This window comes from Chionomys nivalis, chromosome 12 (genome assembly GCF_950005125.1).
Source record: "Chionomys nivalis chromosome 12, mChiNiv1.1, whole genome shotgun sequence".
NCBI lineage: Eukaryota > Metazoa > Chordata > Mammalia > Rodentia > Cricetidae > Chionomys > Chionomys nivalis.
The window spans coordinates 53,597,619-53,614,529 of record NC_080097.1 but is presented as its reverse complement, the minus strand read 5'-3'; the positions used below and the strand labels follow the sequence as shown (position 1 = coordinate 53,614,529).

Sequence of the window (16,911 nt, the reverse complement as noted above, 5' to 3'; positions counted from 1 at the left end):
GTCCCCTAAATCAACCAACAGCCCGCCACACACACACACACACTTAATTTTTCCACCCTCTTTTCCTCTTCTGCCCTAATTTCTTAATATTTTTGAAAGAAAGTGACAGCAATGGAAAACTAACTGTAGCTATTTCGGATCTTAAATCATCTGTTGATATTTTGATATTCCAATTCCTTACTTCTACTAGTTAGTTAGACCACAGTTTTTAGCACCTGTATTTGTGGGTGTGTGCTGCAGCAAAACTAGGGAGGTCAAAGGACAATTTGCAGACGTTGGTTCTCTCCTTCCAAGATTGAACTTAGGTTGTCAGGCTAGACCGACAACACTGGTCGTTACTAAGTGTTTTATTGCTTAGTTATTTTGTTGATTTGTTTCTTGAGACAGTCTCAGTGTGTAGCTCAAGCTGATCTGGAACTCATTATGTAGCTCAGGCTAGGGTCATGGTTGTGAGCTACCATACCTTTATTATAGCATAATATAAACTAGGATAAAGTTCTTTGTGTCTACATAAAAACAGAGCTGAATTTTGTTATTTAAAACATGATCAACAAAGAAAAATGCCTTTTAAAAATTTCACCTCTTTGTTTTTTAGCCTCTTTGTTTTGAAGTAGTTAATTACTTGTATGTAAGGAATGGGTCCGAGAACTTCTGTGGACCTCACCTTCTTTTCGGGAGAGTAAAGTCCTGCAAAACTGTGACACAGCCAGGATGTCATTGCTGACAACATCTAATGTGGATCTTTTCGGTTACCACAGACATCCCTGACTTATAGATGTTCAAACTAGACTGTTCTCCATTCTAGAACTCGATTATTTCAAAATCCTCATATAGATGGAGCTTTCTAGTGTGGAACCTTCTTCTGGTTTTTCATAATGGAAAAATTTCTCAAGATCCATTGAAGTTACTAAACTAAATCTATATATTACTCTGGCTGCTGAATGACCACAGTTTGTTTAACCATTTGACTGCTGCAGAATTTCCGGGCTCTTTCCAGCTCAGCTACTACAAGTAATGCACGAGCATCACCGTCGGGTAATGCATGTACTTCTTCCTCCATCATGATTGCCTAAGTGCCTGATGGGCTAGCTAGTTATGTGTTTCTTAGAAAAACACTGAAATGTTTTACATTTCCTTTCTAACACTTCATATTTATTTTTATTTTTGTATGTGTGCTCAGACACACCTGCAACAGCCCACTCCTGTGAAGGTCGGGACAACTTTCAGGAGTGGGTTCTCTCCTATGAGGCTGTTACATGTAATGATTACCCAATTTATTCTAGTATAATAAAACCTCGTAAGTCAGAAATTGAAATAAAGACCTGAAAAATCCAGTGAAAGCAGAGTGATTGACCCTCTCTCCACATGTTTTTCTGAACCACCAGCAGCAGAAACTCCCCAGAACTCCTCTCCCTCCTCCTCTTGGGGAAGGGGCTCCTAAACCCTCCAAGAACTTTATGGCTATTCCTGGTGAGCCAATCATTGACCCCATCCTTTGATTCAAGGTTGCTTTATTGGTATAGTGGATTGGCTGTATGGTCAGTTCTCCTGCACCACTCCCTCCGTGATTGGGAGTATCAGACTCAGGCTCAGGCCCTCAGCAAGTGCATTTATCTTTTATCCACCAAACCATCTCCCTGCCCCATCTTTTACATTTCTGTTAGTGTGAGTTTCTTCATTTTTGCTGTATTTCCCATTGTCTTTAGTTTTCATTTCAGCCATATCTGTCAGAATGGGTAATATACATCTCGTGATGCTTTTGCCTTATACTTCCTGAAGGTAATGATGTTCCTGTCTTTAGCTATATGGCCTCTTTGGTGAATGAAGTATCTTTCATGTCTTCACCCGTTAAGTCTGTACTCCAGCTACTGGTGTTTTGTTGTGGATGCTTTTTACAGTATTTTCCCCACTCTATCCTATCTTTTCATCTTATTGACAGAAACTTTTTGAGAACAAAGGTTGTTATTTTGGTTTCAGCATTGCTTGTTTGTTTGTGTTTTTTTTAATTTTATTTATTTTAATGTGTATTATGTTTTGCCTGCCCATACGACTGTGCACCATGTATGGATAGTGGCCACAGAGGTTGTATCAGATCCTCTAGGACTAGAGCTATAGGTGGTTGTGAGCCACCCGTGTAGGTGCTGAGAATTGAACCCAGGTTCTTTGAAAGAGCAATCAGTGCTCCCCAGCCCCTCATTGTTTTTAGTGTGTGTATTCTTTTGAGACAGGGTCTCTCTAAATAGCCCTGGCTGCCCTGGATCTCACTCTGTAGACCAGGATGGCCTCAAATTCACAGAGATCTATTTGTTTCTGCTTCCCAGAGATTAAAAACTTGCATGAAGTCAGTTTATTACTTCGTTTATATTGTTACTGTGAAAGCTAAGAACTTTTTGCCTAATCATAGATCTTGCATCAGTCTGGTGTGGTGGTGCAGGCCCATCCTCCCAGCACTCGGAGGTGCAGTCAGAAGGATTACAAGTTACAGTTATCATTAGCTATAGCAACTTGGAAGCCAACTAGAAATATATGAGCTCCTGGAAAGGCCGGGAACAGTTTTAAGACTGAGTTAATAATGAATAACCTTATTGATCTCATTTTTGGGTTTTGGGTCTTTTTTTTAAGTGTGTCTTTTGTATTGAAAAGTGACAAATTTAAAAATGAGAGGGTTCAGTTCCCTATTTATGATAAGAGATATATGGGTGTTCCATGTATCTGATGATACACTTTTATTTGTTTGTTTGTTTACCTTTTGTTGTTGTTGTTTTGGTCTGGTTTTTGGGCTTTTGAGGCAGGGTTTCTCTGTGGAACAGCTCTGGCTGTCCTGGAACTCACTTTGTAGACCCGGCTGACCTCAGACTCAGAGATCTGCTTGTAGGCAAAGGGTATTATTAAGGACATTCATCTCAGAGTAGAATACCCTATTGAGTCGTAGAAAATGAGCTGTGAAACAGCATGCAGGACACAAGGAGAACTTGAGCCAGAGCGCACGAACACTGAAGACTGTGAGCATACGTCACACGGTCAGGTGGAAGCAATAGAGCCTGATGCATAAATGCAAAGCAACAGGCAGGGGCCATGTAATAGAAGGCACTGGACTTTTCTAAGCCTAAGGGAGGTATTGAGGAACTTAGGGGAAGAGACTGCCATCACTTCTTGGTAGCTGTTTTGCAGAGTGAAGATGCTTTGAAGGGGACACAGAGTAACTGTCAGGGCCTTTGGCCGTCAGTTAACAGACAACGAGCAGGATGATTGGTGTCATTCTTGCCTCTTTCTATATGTGAAGCATGGTCCAGCTCATGGATTCTTTTAGAGGATCAGGCTCAGCTCAGTTGGTAAGATGTGTGAGGACTCAAAAGCCCTCTCTCTCCAAGATTGGCAGTAGTTCTCACTCAGTCAACTGGGACCAAAAGTTTCTTCTCCTCCTCTGGTCTGTTTTCACATAGATAAGACATATACATGCAAGCTATATATTACATAGGGGAAACTTGCATTTTAAACTTACATCTCATTTAAAACATAGTTTTTTAAGGCTCCAAGGTAAAAGAGTAGATAAAGTGAAGGGATAGTATTACCCAGAATTATATGTCAAGAAAGAAGAATTTGACCCTCACATTTTATTTATTTTTAACTTCTGTTCTATTTTCTCTCATTTATGGAGGTTTAAAAATATCAGTTACTGTTTTCTTCTTGGGAGAACTAAAAGGATAAAAAGCATAAAAATTCAATTCTTGCTGCTACTTTGTAACCATCTGTGCCTTCCTATTTCCAGTTGTGCAAATGGACTTTAGCTTGCCAAGTTCCCCACTGCGTGCACTGGGTGAAGCGTTGCACCCAGTGAGTGGACTTTGAAGATACATGAAAACAATAACCTACTGCTTCTTCATTTCCTGTAGGCTGACACTATCTGTATGAGAATGTGTGTCTGTATCCCCCATGTCATGCAGTTCATCCATTTAAAGTGTATTACTTAATGGTAACATGTCTCTTTAACAGGGAAAAAAAGATGTGACCCAGATATTCAACAACATCCTGAGAAGACAGATTGGTGCACGGAGTCCTACTGTGGAGTACATCAGTTCTCACCCTCACATCTTGTCTATGCTCCTCAAAGGGTGGGTACCTGGCTTCTCAGGCGTAGCTGTTCGAAAGTATACAGTGTGCCCCCTGGCCCCAGTGTCTGCAATGTAAGAGCAGCCCTCCAGATCCGGCTCTAAATGGCATAAACCTAGAGGACATCCTTCCTCTGTGCTCTCCCCTCGTCAGTGTTGTTTGCATTTCCTGCCTCTCTTTCCTCTGCCTTCTTGCTGTCCATGTCTCTTTCTATATACTTCTTTTGCTTCCTCGTCTTCCCTGTGCATAACTGCCCTATTACTGTTTTTCTGCTTGCATGATGTTATGTTCCATCATTGCACACACAAATGCACTGGCGCACGTACATATTCTAGTTCTCCAACTCAAACGATAGGGCTAAGCCTTCTTGTAGTAGCTAACGTGTCGTAGTGGAGATAAATGATCTCTGTGGGTATAAACAGATGTTTACACAGAGCTATAAAGAGGGAGAGGAACACTGAACTCCAGGAATTCCTGGTTATTGCTTTCTAACTCTACTCACACGTGTGTCTTGAGCATATTGAAGCCACTCTGAATCCTCAGCATTGGTGCTCTAGGTGCCATGAGACATGCAGACAGCAGGTGACGGTCCTCCCCTGTGCTCCCTTTCTGTTCCTGTTCCGTATCTCAAGCCAGCACAGCTCATTTCACTGCCTAGTATTCTTGTTTCCAAGCTGTGGGCGCGTGAAGTCTTTTCCACCTGTGTCGCGTTCCTCCCCTGCCGATGTGTACATATTTAACTGTGTTAGTGGCATATACACAGTTTGAGAGTCAGCTGTCCAACAAACAGGAGCTCTTTCTTTCTCCATCCCTCAGTCCCATTGCCCAATGTCAGCCGTTCTTTTTTATTTATTTATTGAGTTTTAAAAATCATACATTTACTTCTGCATTACAAGTAATTCTTAGCTTTTGAGTTGGTGGAATCTAGTGGTTTATCAAGTTAATAGATTGTTGACTGCCTTGGCGGATTACTTAGTCTAGGGGTGTAACCCGCCTGGCAGGTCCGGTATTCCAGAGTACCGGAGAGGCGCTACCTGAGAAGACATGGGCAAGAGAGAGGAAGAAGGCCAAGCATAGTTCTTGTCAAAGCCTCCGTTTATTAGTCATTGTTACAGCTTATATATCCTCTGAATGAGAAGTTTGGGGGGCTGGGGCACGGGATCTTGCCTCCTCGTGGTCCACGCCGATCACTTAGGCCAAGAGGTTATGATCGGTCAGGTCACGATTCCTCTGCCAGGAGTTCACAAGTTAACACACCTAGTTCTCTGGGTAATTAGAGTGTGAGGCGGGTTCCGCTAACAGCTAGCTCTCTATTGACAGTTAATTTGGGTGTGGGATAGGCATTGTCAATAAAACAATTCTCAATACAATTGGGAAGTGGAGCCCTCTGCAACCTCCTCAGGGCAATGCTCCCTATAATAATTTGGGGGGAAGGGGGAGAGAAATGGCTCCTGACAATAGATTCCTAAAGGTTTTCATCTGTCAGTCACAGGGTGTTCTGACACAGAAGTAAACAAGAAAATGACTATTTGGGGGCTAAATCCAACCCCAAGATAAGGCTCAGACCTGCAGTACAAAAGCCTCGCCACACCACTGCAGTCCTCAGCCAGTCAGTTCTGCAGACACCACTTCTTTCCAGGAATTCTCATTCACTAGGGCAATTCAGACTTAAGTAGGGGGAGGGGGAGTTTAATTGTTCCTGCTTCTGGGGACAGGGTGGATTAGGAGACACATTGGCTGGAATAGCTCTAACTCATCCAATGTAGGAAGAAGGGGCACTTCCTGTTTAGCCCTTTGTTAAAGTCAGCATTTTTACTAAATTACCTGTTGTGAAGGTCATTGAAAATTTAGGCTATAACTTGATTGGTCCATTTGTATATCAAACAGTGGCATTGTTTAGGGGCTCAATGGTAATATGCTACACTGAACATAAGTCGAGCCACAAGGAATATCACATGGAAAGAAATTGTTACTTGTATAATAAGAAGAATCTAAATGTGATACATAAGGAACTTAGAGCTCACATTTTATGAAAAGGACCTTTAAAAGAACCATTTCATTCTAAATTAATTTTCTCCTGGCTGAGACAGATGGCATTCCAGCTGCGGATGAGGTTGTTAAACTTCTCTTAGTGTTCCATAAAGAAATCATAGCTACGAGATGGTCCATCTAATGTTAAAACCACACATATTTCCCCAAATCTTAGTTTTTAAGTTCATTGCAAAAATTTTCAGCCATCTGCAAAGGTAACAAATGCAAGAGCTTATGTTCTCATCAGTACTTAGCTTGGTGCGTGCCATCTCTCCCCTGTGCACCATTTTATATACCAACTACAGTTCCCCTTCCTTCCCCTACTCCTGCTCCCTGCCCACCTCCCTTCAAGCCATCCCCCGATCCACACCTCAGAAAGGGTAAGGCTGAGCAAGGCATTCATTCCACCATAGGGAATGGGCTCTAAGAAGTCAACTCATTCTCCAGGGATAGATCCTGGTCCCACTGCCAGTGGTCACACAAACAGATGAGGCCACACAACTGTCTTCCACATGCAGAAGGCCTGGTTCAGTCCCATGCAGACTCCCCAGCTGTCTGTCTAGAGACTGTGAGCTCCCACGAGTTTCAGGTCAGTGTCTCTGTGGCACCCAACCTTTTTAGTTGAGGTATTTTAAAAAGCAAATCTCTGAACACTTTGATAAGTGTCTCAAAAAGGAAGATAATTTCATCTATCCACAATATATTTAAAAGTTAATAAAATTCTGTAACAACCAATACCCTTCCTGCACTCAATTTTCCTTATAGTTTTTTCCCTACACTTCACATATTGAAATAAGTATCCTAACAAGGTCTGCTTAGTGTATTTGGTTATGATTTTTGTTAGCCAAAAAATTTTAAGTCCCTCTCACTCAACACCTCATCCGTCCACATCTTTCTGTGCTATGAGTCTGTTGATAAGTGATTGTCCTGACAGTGTCTTCTGTTGTGGAGTTGCCACGCTGCGTTCTTATAGAGTAATTTAAATTGTTACATAATCTGGCATGGGCGTGGCCAGAAGGTAAAAGTGCTTGCTGTACAAGCCTGACACTAAAGCCAGGAACCCCTCTATGCATGGCATATGGATTGCCCCTCCCCATAATATTGAATTAAAGAAGTTTTTTTTTTAATTTTTTTATGGTTTATTTAGCTTTTATTTTATGTGCATTGGTGTGAAGGTGTCAGATCCCCTGGAACTGAATTTTCAGACAGTTGTGAGCTGCCATGTGGGCGCTGGGATATGAATCCGGGTCCTCAGGAAGAGCAGTCAGTGCTCTTAACCGCTGAGCCATCTCTCCAGCCCGAATTAAAGAAGTTTTAAAATAATAGTAAATCTTTCCATTTTTACTTGCTTCTAGACTAGGTTTAAAGACTGTTTAAAGACTTTATTAGATTCAAACTGAGCTTTTATTTTGGCAGTAGTATTGTAGTGGTAGTTCCCTGTAGTCAACATTCTCATCACATCAGTAGACATCCCTCTAAAGATGCTGAGACTGGGTCCTGGGCTCAGATGGTAGCATCTAGTTAATTATAAGGCTTTCTGTCCATCCTTGCATTGATCTATTTATCAACCAGTGATAAGCATTGTCTAATTTAGTTATTTTGCTAGGGGTCACAGAAAGTAATTTTCAAAATCAGTCCTTTGTTAATTAGTTTTCTAAAAGAAAATAACTTTCATACACTATAACTGTTATTTTCAAGTAGAATTCATATCAGAAAGGCAGAATAAATACTTATTTTCATGTTCAGCTTGGATAAGTAATTGTCCTCGAAACTTACATTGGTGTCAGTGACTCTCTGCCTCTCCTCTCTCCCTGTCTGCATCTGTCTCTACCTCTATCTTCTCTACATATACAAGCATGCCCATCTGGCATCTTATTAACTGATGAAATATTCCTCATAGCTCAATATTGTGCAGAATTTTCTTAACATTGAATGAACTGTGGCCTTTTCTGGACACAGTCTTTTCACCTCACCAAAACATTCTGAAAGAACTTCTTTGCTTTCTGATGCAAGAAGATCTACTAGACCCAACTTCACATCTCCAGACACAGATCTGGCCTCTGGTTCTTTGATGAAGAATAGTTCTTAGAGAAATTAGTCTGGACTCCCAGTTCTTACATTGAATTGTTACCATTCCTAACCCTTCACAGTGGACCAAGGTAATTAATTATTTTTAAATTATGCAAATGCTTCCAGATTAGAAGTAGATCTTTTGGACTATTAAGTAGGTAAAGTGTTCAGTAATGGCATTTTATGAGACATTTGCCAACGGCTGTCACATGGCATTGTTTGTCCCCAGCAGTAACAACAAGTCATTTTCTTTTGTATAATACAGTCTTTGTTCTTGAGATGCTCTTACACAAGATCTTTCTTCTGGCACTTTCTATGTAATTGTCATTGCACTCATTACCATTTGAAACATTTGCTCTTTTTATCCTTTTTATTTTAGTAATGCTTTTTATTCTTTAAAACTGTTGTATACTTATATAAAATATTTTTATCATATCAGTGAATGCCTTTTGGTATTAATAACACCATGATATAGAAAAAAATCACACCTTGAGTCCAGTTAATGCTATCCACATGCACACAGATACGGAACTATCCACGGAGCATGGGCAAACTATCAGTGGTTGCATCCCCAAAAGAGAGTGACTCTCATTCCTTCAGTAACCATGAATCGCTTTTAGCTCCTTTGCCTAGGGTGGGGCTTCCGAGTAAAATTCTTACTGGCTTGATCGTATGCAGGTATTATGCAAATAACCACAGGCTCTGTGAATTGATGTGTGCTGCTGTCATGTCATGTCCAGGAGTCTGTACTCCACAGCTCTCCTCCCCATCAATCACCTCTTGTGTTCTCTCTGGCCACTCTCTAACTTTTCCCTGCACCTTGGATGGGAGTTGAAGAGCTCATAGAGATTTTCAGCTGAACACTTAGGGTTTCTTATACCCAGCACCCTGACCAGATGTGAGACTCTACATTCAATGCTGTGCAGTGCAAAAAAAAAAAAAAAATGACTTCTTTAAGTCAAGTTGAGAAGAACACAAATCCATGTTATAAATAAACGTTTAGAAAGCAGTTTAACAGTATGACCATTTAATAGCAATAGTAAGTGTTCCCTGTAGTGCCTTTGATCTCCCTGGCCATAGGTTTTTAACCAGTTTTGCAATACCAGTCATTGAAATCCTTCGTATGGACCAGGCCTCTTATCTAATTTAAAAAAAAAAAAAAAAAAGAAAGTGTTTTGTTATCCTCATAACCATCATACCACTATTTGCACCAATGGGTACATCTTGCCAGCCAAGTTGTTATTCTAACACATGGGATCCAGTGGTGGGTGAGACTATTGATGTCTTTTCTCCTGCACTGCCTATGCTAGACAGCAGGGAAAGAGATTCTGGTCAGTTGAGGTTGATGTCTCTAAAGACGCTCACTCTTCCGTTTTGCTTTAAGTAAGTTTAGAAGGATCTTCTGATCTGCTGCCATAATGAACGTGCATATATTGTAGTGCGCCTTCTCCATGCTGACATAACTAGTCGGGTTCAGACTGTGGTTGTCTCACCTATAAATCAGGGAAGATATGATTCAGCTTTATAAAACAGTGACCCGCCCTAGGCTAGCCATTGTGGCGTGGTTAGTCACAGGCCCTGTGACAGGAATAGAACAGATTAGGAAGGGTAAAGACTAATTTCGAAACCTAAGACAGGCTTGGTGCATGGAACATGTCTTAATATAGTAAGCATTAACTTAGGAAACCAGAATTGTCAGGTTGAAGTAATGTATGTCAGTTATGGACCCCATAGACAATATTGAGGAAAATCAGAAAATTCCCAAACATCCCACTGTGTTCCTTACTTTAAGAAGTGCTGTGTCAGAGAATGACATTTTCCACTGTTGGGGATAAACTCCTGGGATGAATTGATAAGTATTCTCCCCAGTGGAGTACTTTTTAAATGTTCTCTTGGTTCTCAAAAATAAACCATCAGTGCATCACAGATGGTTCCAATAAACTTCTTGAACTGAAAGGAAAAATAGAACTAATTATACCCAAAACTTGGAGTGGAAACTTTTTATAGATGGTCTCAGCTTGGAAACTAAATTCAGGAATGAGAGGTGTTGGCTGGAGATCATTCAGCCTTTGTATGTGGCAGAGGGACTCTCATTAGAGTTCTCTGGTATTGGTAGATTCAGTCTGAGCCTGAGAGTCGTTGGAGTCATCATGTGCCTACACTGAAAAGCATGCTAGGCCCTGGAGCTCATGGGGGAGGGGAAGTAACAACAATAAACAGGACGTAGACGCCCACTGGGACTGGAAGAACAGGGAAATGTAAAAGGGCCAGTGGGACACATCCCCAGACATGAAGTTGTTTGAAATGAAGTGACAGAAGCCGGCTTGTCGGGACTTAGTACCGTGTGACAGGATACTACACGATGGGAAGGGTGCTGGTGTGAGGTTAGGGACGGCTCTGAAATGGGCACTGAACTAAGTGCTGGAAGATGCATTGTGTTGCCAGACGTATGAGGGGCATTCCGCCCGAGAGAACGTCCTCTACGGGCACAAGGGCTGAGATGGGACAGAAAACTGGTGGCCTCAAGCCAGATCCTGTAGGGTCACAGATATCTTACCAGTGAGTGTAGATTTTAATTAGTCCTAGATACTGTGTTTATCTAGTTCTGTTCTTCCCTCAGGCCAGTGCTTCTCAACCTGTGGGTCACGGCCCCTTCGGTGTGACATATCAGACATTTACCTTACAGTTTATAGCAGTAGCAAAATGGCAGCTATGAAGTAGCAGTGAAATAATTTCATGGTCGGGGTCAGCACCACATGAGGAACCGTGTTAAAGGGTCGCGACATTAGGAAGGTTGAGAGCCACTGCTCTAGGCCACTGGCCTTTATTTTATAGCCTCTAATACTCTTACTCGTAATAAGGTAAGTGTAACTATTATTTTTTCCTTGACATTTAAGAAAATATGCCCCTTTTTACGTCTTTATAACATCTCGTATCTAACAGCAGTGAATTCTAGTAGGCTGATTTCCAAATTCCTTTCATAAGAGATTGCTAATAGAAATGGCCACTCTTTCTGTTCTAAAGAGAATTACGTCTATCTGAACATATTGGCAACTTGTGCTGCCGTGAGCTACTGACAGAAAACTGAAATAGCACTCAACAGCGGTTCTCATTTAGCAAACGTAAAACTAAATCCCTACCACCCTGAATTTTTTTTGTTATTTCCCTTACTGGTTTTTTTTTTTTTTTTTTTTTTTTTGGTTTTGTTTTTTGGCAATTTGAATTTTGTAAAGTAGCCTACTTCCTGAAGTGTAGGAAAGGGAATTTTACTTTTGTATCTGAATTTCATGCAAATAATATAGTCATATGAAAAAGGGTACATTGTTTTTTATTACTTAACAAAATGTTAGCATTAGTAGTGGGTAAGTTTTCATAAGCTATATTAAAGTTTGTATATTTACTTATCGTTATGTGTATAATGCATCTGTGTGTGGGAATGTGCACGTGAGTGCCAGTGCCCTGGAGGCCGAGGTGTTGTCCTTCCCCTGGAGTTGGAGCCGCCCACTGCTGTGAGACATCTGACAGGGATGCTGGGCTCCGAGCTCAGCTCCTCTGCAAGTACAGTAGTGCTTGTAACCACTGAGCCCTCTCCCCAGCCTCTTTAAGTTTTATTTAAGAATTATTTAGTTTTGGCTTTCAGACATTTGATTTTTTTATTTTATTTACTGAAAACATAATCTGCCACAAAATTAATTTATGTGGGTATTTTTTATTTTAAATTTTTAAAATAAACTTTATTATAAAAACATTTGCAAATAAATAAAAAAACACATCAAAAACCAGACCCAAAATCTATAGTTTAATGAGCTTATAAACAGAATTGGCATTCAAAATGGAAGTTGTGAACCTTCACCTTAAATTTTATACTTTCTGTGTCAAATATAATTTATGTACTTAATCCACCACTAAACCCAAAACATCCATATTAAAACCAGAGCTAGAAGAACAATAAGCTGTAAATCCCCTTTCATAACTTGTGTAAATTTGAAAGATAAGCCAGTTTCTTTGTGGGTGTCACACCATCCTGTTCTCAGAGAACACTGCGCTCGGTGCCTTTTCAAGAGCTGAGACATTGAGAGGTCTTCTCTGTAGGCCTTGCACTGAAACTAGATCTTAGTGCCAATTTGATTGAAATGAAAAATGATCAATCTGTAAAACCATGGTAGAATCTTGTTTTGACTCTGCTTCTCCAGTGTTCTCCAGCGGCAGCTGCCTCTGCTCTGTCTCCCTGCATTTAGCACACGGCTGTCACTGGATCATTCAATACAGGAATTGTCTTATCTGGTCTGTTACCATTTTCTTGAAGTGGAATGTGACGCGGCCCCGTGTTCATTCAGATGTTGAATTTAACATTTGAAAGCCATGCTGTTTGGAAATGGAGCTGATCTGATGTGCCAGTCTTTGTGTTTCTCCAGTTGATACCATGTTTCTCTAGTGTACTTTTCTATGAGCCATAATTCCACTTCATGGTGTCAGTGAGCCAGTCAGTAGGTAGTCCTCTACTGTTCTTCTGTTGCTTGCAGGCTATATTATATATAATTCTCTCCTGTCTTTTTCTTTAATTCAAGACGGGTACTCTGCTGACAAGGAGTCATGAATGCTTAGGAGTTAACCATCTCCAAACTGAGGCTGACCATCAGTGGCAATTTCTTAACTTTTTCACTAACTCGTTTCTCTATCAGTTTGTGCATGGTGCCACCCTCCACCCAACTAAGCCAAAAGCACAGGAATCATCCTTGAATCCTTAGCATGGATTCATTCCTCATCAACCCCAGCTCCTGTATCTCTAAATCTTGTTGGCTCTTCTTTTAGGCAGCATCAACGTCTACCTACAGTTTTGTGTTCTGCCTCAGCCACCGTACCAAGCTGTCATTACTGTTGATAGGCATCCCTCCTCCTCACCCTCACTGCCCCCAGCTTCCACTCTAGCTGCCCAGTCTACTTATTCCCAAGTAGCCAGCGCCTTTTAAAATTATTTTGATGATTCTGGGAGTCGAACCAGGGCCTCCAGCATGCTTGAAAATTGTTCTCGCTGCACTACATCCCACCCCCAGAGCATTCTATTGAAAACAAAATAACTCATTACTTTAAACACTCCATCACACTTAAAACCGAACTGCTTTCCTTAGGTCTCAAATGTATGTGTATGATCTGGTCCTGCCCTGCCCTCGTGATCCTCCTCACTGCTTTCTCCATCCCACCATGCTGGCTACATTTCCTCTCCTCTGACTCACCAAGCTTGTTCTTGCCTTGGAGCTTCTTCCTTCTCCTTCAGTATAAATTAAAATACTCCCTCATATTCTCACAGGCACACATGTAAGTAGTCCACTCGAGATTGCCGAGTTTACTGCCTTCAGTTTTCACAGCGCTTCAGAGCATAGGAAATGACCTTTATATTCTTTCTATTCAGCTTCTTCCTCCCAAAAAAACACACCCTCACTAAAATGCTGGGGCTGCCATGACAGTGACCTCCCTGTGTGCTCTTGTGTCCCCAGCGTCTGGAATAGCGCCCAGCACATAGCAGGCCGTGGGTTGAATGAATGGTGTTCGAATGAACTGTGACAAATAGTGTCTGTGTTTCTGTGATCAGCAGAGCTGAGCTGGTGCTTCTGATGCCATTGATGGATTTTGTTAGTGGAATAACTGTTCTGCTTTCTCTCTTGTTTGTGCTTTAGATATGAAGCCCCACAGATTGCCCTACGCTGTGGGATTATGCTAAGAGAATGTATTCGACATGAACCACTTGCCAAAATCGTCCTCTTTTCTAATCAGTTCAGAGACTTCTTCAAGTATGTGGAGCTATCGACATTTGATATCGCTTCAGATGCCTTTGCTACTTTTAAGGTAAAATTCCCCCCTAAATCAGAGAGGATATTTATTTCAAGTAAGTTGACCTTCAAAAAGGCACTTCTACTCCTTAGGCCTAAATGTAGCCAGCCATGGATGAGGTGAGATCAGCCTTTCACATTGCAGAAAAGTATGTAAAGGACTTAACCCAAGCTTAGTGCAATGGTGTCCAGTGAAGAGACAGAAGGCATATGTTCCCATGTGTTAGCACTGCTGCACATTAAGAATAGGTTAAGGTGATAAGCCCCCACTTCAGGCACGTGTTCAGGGTAGCTCTGGAAGGGTGTGGGGAAGCCAGCAGCAGAGGCTCCCTCCAGGGCCGAGCTGGGTGAGAGAAGGAGATGGGCACCAGCACCGTGGAGTGTGAAGACATCAAGTCACTGTATATCAGTGTAGCTTTCACACTTCCATGGGGTAAGCAAAATACTAATAAGCATATTAATATTTTGATATGATCAGTCGTCTGTGTGTACTTATGTTTTATATCTTGACAGTATAATCATCTGTGTTTTTAATCATCTCTTGTCTCCTTTGTCGTTTTGTGGGTAATTTCACCTAACTTAGTTTTTTAATTTAAAAATGTTTTAGTCGTGGTACAATGTATGTACCATTAGCCATTCTTTATGCATATTTAAATGACTAAGTCTTTGTCCATCCCTCTCCAGAAGCTTTTCATCTTGCAGCATTGAAACTCTGTCCTACTTAATCCCCCTTTCTCTCCTCCCTCTAGTCCCCAACAATGATTCCACTCTCTGTTTTTATGTGTTTTACCATCAAAAGGATGTTCAGAGAGCATGTCAGAAAGTAGTATAGCTAATTTGCAGATGAAGCTACTGAAACTGATGTATTCAATGATACATTCACCTTTAAGGATTTCATTTTAGAAAGCAATCTATTTATGGTTATGATTCTGCTATTGTTTAATTTGTTTTAAATTGGTATCAATGGCAGTTATATATTCAGTTTTTCTATAATGGAAAACCTTTTCCTTCAAAGACAGCTGAAAGTTTTGGAAGTGATCAGACAGGGTAGTTGAGCAGCTAAGTGCACTTGCCACCAAGCCTGTTGACCCTGAAACCCACATAGTAGAAGGAAAGAACCAACTCCCATATGTATGCTTGGATGCATGCACCAACACATAAAATATATAAGTAAGCAGATATATATTTTTTTAAATTTGAAGAACATAAAGCTATTTGACACCCAAGTTAAGAGGACAAGGCAAATGATTTGCTAGCTACAGCTGTTTCTCCTTTGGCTTATAACAGAAGTCGTAATGGAAAAAAATAAATTCTAAGGTAACTAATATAGAGTCTGATTTTCTTCACTGTCTATCACATTTGTTTTGAAGGTAATTTCTGAAAAGAAATTCCAAAAATTGTTTAAAGGCTTCATTAGAAACGTAGACTTTAGGAAGTGGATAAAACTCATTTAAATATATAGATTGAGTCATTTCTTCAAAAACATTTCAGCAATTTAATCATTCACATAATTCTAAATGCACTTCTATTATTCTTTTCAGGGTATAAATACGTGACATCTTTTAGAAAACTTTTAACTTGTTACTTTTAATTTCTATATATGATCTTAAATATGCCTTACAGCAATATTGATACCACTTATATTCTAATATTGACATTTCTTATTTTTTAATAAAACTGCTATTGTAAGAAACTCATCACACAACTAAATTAAAGTATCCGTTCAGATAGTACCTTGCTCAGTCCTATATTCTGTACATCATGGTGAACTTAGAGTTCACACAGTTGGAATGACTGGGTGATAAACAGTCTTTACAGAGTAGTTCTTTAGAGGTGGAGAGAGGAGAACAGTGGTTTTCAGCCCAGGAAACTATTACTTGCACCTTAAGAACCTGCTTAGCCTATTCTGAGAATGTTTGAAAAACAAATAGCAGTATGTGAGTTCATGAAATCTAAGTAGGGGAAAGTCTCAGAAAATGGAAAGAGTCCAGAGGTGGCTACAGACTGGGCTGGGAAATGCAGAAGTGGGGACTGAAGGAAAGGAAAGTTGCTATAGGGAAAAGATTGAGACTGGAGTGGAGTGGGGGCTGTGATGATGGGAGACTGGTGAGCAAAATCAAAGTATGGTCATGAGGAAAGCAAGTCTGAGCAGCTACCTGGGGCCCAGTTTGTAAGGGCAATCAAGACATACCTGGTAATATTATGAAGCTGAACTGACAAGAACCATCAGAAGAATACAGATTAAGATGATGCAAGTATCGATAGGCACTAACAAGTGTATTTGCTTGGTAGCCATGCCAAATCTCCGGGAGCTATAGAAGAAAGGAACTGCAGGCTGGCCTACAGTAAACAACTTGGGGCTTGAAGGCAGGGCCAGCACAGCCCATTAGGGTATTTGGCTCATCTCAGCTAATCTGCATGAACAGGAAGTCTAGCAAGACTGGGGATGTGCAGCAGGGGACTATTTCAGAAGTCAGGCCTAGTGTATGAGAGTCAGTGGTAAATGGCAGAACCAAAACACGGCAGACAGATTCAGAGCTACACAAAGTGAAGCTTATTGGGAACTCATGGAAAGAAGCAAGTCTTGGGCAGCGGGGAGAGAGAATTCTTGTACCGCAGGCAGGATGAAGGGGTTTACATGTAAGCTGTGCAAAGGTGAGCTGTGACCAACTGAAATGTACTTGACCTTTCTCCAAAACAATTAGCATGTCAAGCGTTAGTAAGGAAACAGCTCAGACCCAGGTGGCCATCAATAAAAGCATGGCCAATTAATTATCTTAACAGTTTGATTTACCCTTCTGACTTTGGGAACTCTTGAGGGTTCCCTGACAGGTAAGATGTTTGTAACAACTAAGACTTCTGTAGCCATCTT

At 40.9% G+C, this 16,911-nt stretch overlaps 1 protein-coding gene across 3 annotated transcripts in view; it reads left to right on the top strand.

The window, feature by feature from the left end:
- Cab39l (calcium binding protein 39 like) overlaps positions 1-16,911 on the top strand; it is a 104,164-nt gene that overhangs the window by 63,031 nt on the left and 24,222 nt on the right. For all 3 annotated transcript variants that reach the window (XM_057785651.1, XM_057785652.1, XM_057785653.1), the window contains 2 exons: positions 3,994-4,112; positions 13,887-14,055. In XM_057785651.1, the coding sequence (XP_057641634.1) occupies positions 3,994-4,112; positions 13,887-14,055 (288 nt within the window). The remainder of the gene's footprint in view (positions 1-3,993; positions 4,113-13,886; positions 14,056-16,911) is intronic.